Source organism: Herpailurus yagouaroundi, unplaced genomic scaffold, assembly GCF_014898765.1.
Source record: "Herpailurus yagouaroundi ecotype Mexico unplaced genomic scaffold, PumYag 100, whole genome shotgun sequence".
In the NCBI taxonomy this organism is placed as follows: Eukaryota; Metazoa; Chordata; class Mammalia; order Carnivora; family Felidae; genus Herpailurus; species Herpailurus yagouaroundi.
Genome location: NW_024412391.1, coordinates 75,293,315 through 75,300,407, shown reverse-complemented (window position 1 = coordinate 75,300,407; position 7,093 = coordinate 75,293,315). Strand labels below are relative to the sequence as shown.

At 34.2% G+C, this 7,093-nt stretch overlaps 1 protein-coding gene across 1 annotated transcript; it reads left to right on the top strand.

Annotated features, from left to right (window-relative positions):
- The first annotated feature begins 4,274 nt into the window (after positions 1-4,274).
- Positions 4,275-4,941, top strand: LOC121028115 (multiple coagulation factor deficiency protein 2 homolog). Its single transcript, XM_040471622.1, has one exon. It carries the CDS (start codon positions 4,504-4,506, stop codon positions 4,939-4,941), a length of 438 nt encoding a protein of 145 aa, XP_040327556.1. The 5' UTR covers positions 4,275-4,503.
- Positions 4,942-7,093: the final 2,152 nt, after the last annotated feature.

Here is a 7,093-nt window from a genome sequence, read left to right as displayed (position 1 = left end):
AAGATAGGTACAGATGACATTCATGAGATCACTGAATTTTAAAATTAGGTCATAAACTAAATGTTATCTACCCTAATTGTTTCCCTTTAATCCAGAAGTTATATGTCATCAAGTCTCTGAAACAGTTCATCAAAAAGGGTACTCACTACTTAAAAGAAAGTGTATTTCACTATTGGACAGCTTTACTTGTTAGAAATATTCATTTTTATTGACTCAAATATTTTTTGCCTGAAGATTTAACCTATTCTTCCTAGTTTTTGTTCTGAAGGAACTCAAAATCTAATAAGGCATGTGATTTACATTTCAAACATGTGAGACATTCCAGCAATTAGATTGAAAGGGGAACTATATTATTTCTGAGAATGTTTGAATTCTTAGGTTCTTTGACTCTATAATCTAGAATAGAAAGTTTCTGATAGACTACCTCCTCTTCTTGCCTGTAACCTCCCTCCTCTTCTTGCCTGTAACATTGTTATATTATCCCCTCTCTTGAAAAATATAAACATAGTATGAGACATTTTCCAAGTAGCCATCAATGAAGATACCAGCAAATTGTCAGAATGGAATGTGAAATGAAACTGATTTATGTCCTCAGTTCAGGGAAATGAAGTGCCTAATTGCATTTATGCCTTCCTTCCTTTCTTTAGTAACATTTCCTGAACATTCTTGGGTTTCTTCAGTTTGAACAGTCAATTCCTTAGAAGTCACCTGAGAGTGTGGAACAAATTCTATTGTCTTTTTTTTTTTTTCTCACCAACATAATGCAGCTTGGTTTGTTGGATTGCCCAGTGGAGACCATAAAAGGGCACTTACTAATATTTAAGCCCCATTTCACTAAGTATTGGTTTCTTTAAAATTCAAGCCTTGATAACCATATTTACCTGAAAATGAATTATACTTAGCTTCCCTTTCTCCTTCCAAATACAATAAAAAGTAGGGAAAGATAGTATCTGTTCTTTCACATTTTCTCATAATTGCTTTAATATAGTAAATAATAATAACTATTATAACAATATTCATTATATATTATATATAATAATATATATTATTATATGAATTATATATAATGTATATTAATAATATTCAATAATATTTATGGATGCATAATATACGCTAGACTCTAATGTATCTACACTAATATATAGTTACCAGTGCCATGAAAAATGTAGTATTATTATCCTAAAATGGAAAGTGAAGAGATAAAATAGCTCAACAGCTAAATAAAGTGTATGGAAACCAGAATTCAAAAATTAGTTCCAGAATGCAAACTTTTAACCTGTGTACAATAGTGTCTCTTTATTTAATACTGCTTTCTACTTAATCATAATCAGTGTTTACACTATTACAACACTAGTCTACTGTGTTATGTGTTCTCATAAAAAGTTCCTTCTACTCCTTAAGATATTCTGAATGGTATTACTTCATTGAAAGAGGACTTTTCTTCATCTTTTAAATGATGGTTCAGTTTATATGCTCTCTTAAAGCATTTCCAGTTCTATGAAACTATGGTTTGTGTGTTTCATATTTTTCATACTGCATGTCTGATATTTGAGCTGAGATTTTAACAAAATAGAGTTTCCTTGTTAATCAGACATTTTTTAAATTAACCAAATATATTTTAAGTTTTATAAACTAAAATGCTAGTTGTAAAACAATATATATTAAATGCAAATATAGGTTGCTGTGTTACTCTGTGAAAGAGAATATAGTATATACGTAATTGTAAACATACTCTATATGACAAAATATAGCAATACATACTAAACATACACCCACACATGCACACACACAGTCACATATGCATGTCTATTCCCAGTGGCTCAGATCCTGTTACTGCAGAATAGCCAAGATGATTTAGAAACTTAAAACTGGATGTTAGCACAGTTCTTTACCCCTACATCTTTGCACAATATTGAATCTTCAGAGAAAATTCCTGTTCTACCACTTATTTTTTTTATTGGACTCATTAATTCATTTGCTGTTTTCCTGTATTCTCAAGTTACTCATTTGTGAAATAAAACAGATATACTATACTACTAATACTATTGATTTGAATATGCAGTAGCACTTTCTTAAAGATTAAGTAAGAAAATGTTTTACTTAACTTTAAAGTGAATCACAGTAAAGTGGAGTAAATTATATTTAGGACTTCATGGCTTTATTTTGAATGTTGTAGTATACTACCATCATTATAGGGGTAGTGTGAATTAATGAAGAGACAACCAGAATTGTTGAAGAACTTTGGGGGAAAAAAACACTCTATGGTTATCTGGACAAGATCAAATATAAGGACATGAGTTAATTAGGTAAGTTGAAATTATTTATATATTTTTTGTAATGTTTGTTACCTTTAAAAATTAATCCATCTCACAACATTAATCAGGAATTAACAAACATAAAGACCGTAAAAGCATTACTGGAAAAGATCGAATGTAAGGACCAACACAGTCTCAGATGGAAGCTGTCTAAAGCTTTCAAAAAAATCTTTCCATGATAATTTGTGGCTATTATTTATGGGTAGCAGAATCCAAGTTCATCTCTTGACCTTATTTTCTAGACCTGTATTTTCCGACAGTCTTTGAATTCTCCATTATTATGTTTTTGAACTTGAGGAACATGTTGGAAGGAAAAATTTTTACTTTTCAAATATTGTTATGGCCAGGCTTTATGCTAGTTTTTAATATTGAGCACAAGGAGACTCTGCCAAGCTTGAATCATCAGCTCCTATTTCTGGGGTGTTGTTTCTATGGCTTGGCATTTAATATATTATGCCAATGTTCCTTGTCAGAATTAATTTTGGCAAAAAACCATCATTATACTGACTAACTGAATCTCCAGTTACAGAATAATGTAGCACATTCGCTTTTCTAAATGTTCCCAATTAAAATATTAAAAGTATAACTATTGAATTATGGAAGTTTCCTCAATAAAAAGTCTACAAGAGAGAGAAAAACTAAGTTTTAGTTGTTTGTACATTTCAAAAACAGATTATTAAACTTTTAGAATGCAGGAATTTCTTTTATCTAAGAAAAATGGGTAGGTAATGTTGCACCTTTCTCTTACTTTCAACCCATAAATAAAGCAAGGTAATATGATTCATAACATTATTGCTCATACTCTAGAAGCTTACAATATATATTTATTAACTAAATCTCAATAACTAAAAATAAACAGACAGTTTATCTGGGAAGTTCTTTCAAAACTATTACCAATTAAAGACAAATAAGTTAAGGGGCACCTGGGTGGCTCAGTCAGTTAAGCAGCTCAGAGCCTGGAGCCTGGTTCGGATTCTGTGTGTCCCTCCCTCTCGGCCCCTCCTCTGTCTCTGTCTCTGTCTCTGTCTCCCTCTTTCTTTCTCTGTCTCTCTCCCTCAAAAATAAATAAACATTAAAAAAATGTCCATCAACTGATGAATGGATAAAAAAATTATGGTTTATATACACAATGGAGTACTACGTGGCAATGAGAAAGAATGAAATATGACCCTTTGTAGAAACATGGATGGAACTGGAGAGTGTGATGCTAAGTGAAATAAGCCATACAGAGAAAGACAGATACCATATGGTTTCACTCTTATGTGGATCCTGAGAAACTTAACAGAAACCCATGGGGGAGGGGAAGGGAAAAAAAAAAAAGAGGTTAGAGTGGGAGAGAGCCAAAGCATAAGAGACTCTTAAAAACAGAACAAACTGAGGGTTGATGGGGGGTGGGAGGGAGGGGAGGGTGGGTGATGGGCATTGAAGAGGGCACCTTTTGGGATGAGCACTGGGTGTTGTATGGAAACCAATTTGACAATAAATTTCATTAAAAAAAATTAAAAAATGTGATGACAAGATTCTTTTTAAGAAATAAAGTAGGCTGGAAAGCTTCACGTGTAAGGAAAACTGCTTGGAAACTGGGAGCAGTGAGGGTACCAGTGATTGAGGTGGGGAACAAATGCAAAAGAAAAAAAGAAATAAACTTCATGACAACTTAATAGCCCTTTGACCAGTACTTGAGATAGGTAGAGTGACCTTCCTCAAGGAGCTTGGCTGTCTTGAGGCTAATAGTTTGCTAGAGGCAAAAGGCAACCTTAGTTTGACATTAGCCTGACCTCCAGGATGCTATAAAAAAAAATCTCTTTGGAAACTTTCTTTGTCTCTACCCAACCCACAAGATATATGATAGCGCTTATCGTCCAAGCATATGGCCACTGATCTACATGTGAAGCGTCTCATAACTAAGGTTTTACTAGACAGTAGTAAGTGACCTTTTCCTAACAACCACTAGCACTGCAGGGTCCTAGAAACCTTGCTTCCAAATTCCTTAGAGACTTATGCTATCCCTAACTACCTCCCCACTTGAAAGGACACAATGAGCGACTCCTTACAACCCCAATGCAGCTCTTCCTGCCCACAGGTCCTGACCCCACTTTAATAAAACCATCCTTTTAGCACTGAAGACACCTGAAGAATTCTTTCTTGACTGTTCACTCCCAAACCTCAACATTTCACATCAGTGACAATGAGATCTCTGTGGCTGCTCAGAACCCCCTTCATATGTGGCCTGCTCTGGGCTTTTTGTGCTCTGGGTACCAGGGCTGAGGAGCCAGGGGCAAACTTCTCCCATCCCAACAGCATGGGCCTGGATAAGAACACAGTGCATGACCAAGAGCATATCATGGAGTATCTAGAAGGTTTCATCAACAAACCAGAGGTAGAGATGTTCCCACAGGCACTGCAGCTCCATTATGTCAAACTGCATGATTATGACAGCAATATTTTGCTTGACAGCCTAGAACTTTCCACAGTCATTGAGGGCATCCATAAGGAGGAAAAGGAACAGGCACCACCAATGAATGAAGCTGAACTGATTAACTTAATAGATGGTGTTTTGAGAGAGGATGACAAGAACAATGATGAATGTACTGACTGTGCTGAATTTGCCAAATCACTGAAATAGACCTTGCTTGGCCATCTAGTTATATGCAAATGTGACCCATTATAATGCGGCTGAACACTTTTGGTCATGCGAAATAACACATTTCCAACCACTGCTAACTGCATTTTGGTAAAAACCTGTAGCAGTTTGCTACGCTGGGTTAAGAAACAGAAATCAAGAGAAACAGAAGAGAAATGGGACATATTATACTCCCCAAGTACTGTTAAATCTCTTATTGGACAAGTGCTTGATTAAAACATCCTTTTAAAAATGTTGGATAATTGGAGTGGAGTACTCAGGAACTTGACTGTGGAATACTGCTGGTCTCTTGGTTTTCATTCATGCTACCTGAAAAGTAAGACAAGCTTTGTCAAGTGGACACATTTTCACTAACAGTAAAGAAATGGCACGAATGCCAAATGTTTCCCTTGGAGTGTCCTACATCTTCAGATACATGTGGCCAGTATTCTGGAAAGTTCCCCTGTCCTGAACAATGATTTGCCCTGGGCAAGTGAGTATTAGACTATTTCAAAGCAACAGCATAAGGAGAATGACAGATAGTAAGTACGTTCAGCTAGCCATAGAGTCTAAGATTCTTTATTTTCTGGCACTTTGGAAATGATACACCACTGACCTATTATTTTAGTTTTTAAGTATTTACTAAAACTACTGTCACATCCGTATACTTTATTTTGTGTCTTCCTATACTTAGGAGAGACCTTAAATTAAAAAAAAAAAAATTTATTCTAACCATTAGCAAACGTTTTAGCTTTCTTAATATTTGTATTTACCTTTTATTTCTAGGGTTTGTTTTTGTGGTTTAGAAACTATTAGTAATGCAAGGACTGTATCCTTCCTGCTCAATGCAGAGGGGGTAAAGCTACTAGCTGGCCTTACTAAAGTGAGGAGGAAAGGGTCACCAAGCCCAGTGAGTAACCTGCTGCAAGGTGTATTTAGAAGGAATGGCGTTTTCATTATCTCTTCTAGTTTAAATACGTGAATTCTTTCAGATCAGGAAAGATTAGAAAAAAAGCCTAAAAACTCTTAACAGTGCAAATCTCAGTAATGGTTGAAAATTAGAAGCATTTGTAATTTGGTTTATTGGTTATAGTAGACATACTATAATAAAAAATCTGAAATGATGATTGAATGGGGAAGAAAAACTGCATAGAATTTTCTCTAAGACATATAGAGACGTTAAAATATTCTTATAAGAAAACATGTATTTATAAAAATGGCTTCCTGTGTCAAGAATTTTTGCTCTCAGAGCTGCATTGTAAAGTATTCTTGTAATACCTAGTTACTTTGAAAGATTTATACAATGAATCTTCGATATAGGACCAATAAAACTGATAAAACTGATAAACTAAAGAACAAGGCAAAGTCATTTTCAATTTCTCTCTTGTTAGTGTGGAAAACAAAGCTATATATATTTTTTTATTTTTCATTTAGGAAATTATTATTTTCAATATAGAAATTGTAATTCTTTTTTTTTTATTTTTTTTAATGTTTATTCATTTTTGAGAGATGGAGAAAGACAGAGCATGAGTGGGGGATACGCAGAGAGAGAGGGAGACCCAGAAACTGAAGCAGACTCCGGGCTCCAAGCTGTCAGCACAGATCCCGATGCGGGGCTCAAACCCACGAACCATGAGATCATGACCTAGGCCGAAGTCAGATGCTTAACCGACTGAGGTACACACATGCCCCTAGAAATTGTAATTCTTAATGATATTTATAATTTTCATTTTACATTCTGGAGATAGAATAGATCTTAATATAGTCTTAATATGCCTTAATATAAATCATAGTTAAATGAAAAATCTCAAATGGAAACTTAACTAAGTTAAGTAAGTTTTCTAATAGCAACATGCTATACTAACATGGGTACAGTACACTGATTCTAATTATCTAGAATAGTAATATAATATAAAGAAATTAAGAACTTACTCTGCAAGAGGAAATTAATGTCTTTAGACAGGACATTCTCTTACATAAATGTTTAGAGAAGATATAAGTCTTTAATATCTAATTTAAAATGGTAGCCAATATTTGTGGAGTTCATGGAGAGAAAAACAGATTTATATATTGTGCAAAATGTTTTAAAAATCTTGCTTCTCATAGATTGATGAAATAAACAATAATAATATTCAAGAAATGCAAAAACCTTTTA

Coding starts and splice junctions, on each gene's coding strand:
- LOC121028115 (XM_040471622.1), top strand. CDS start 4,504: ATGAGATCTCTGTGGCTGCTCAGAACCCCCTTCATATGTGGCCTGCTC.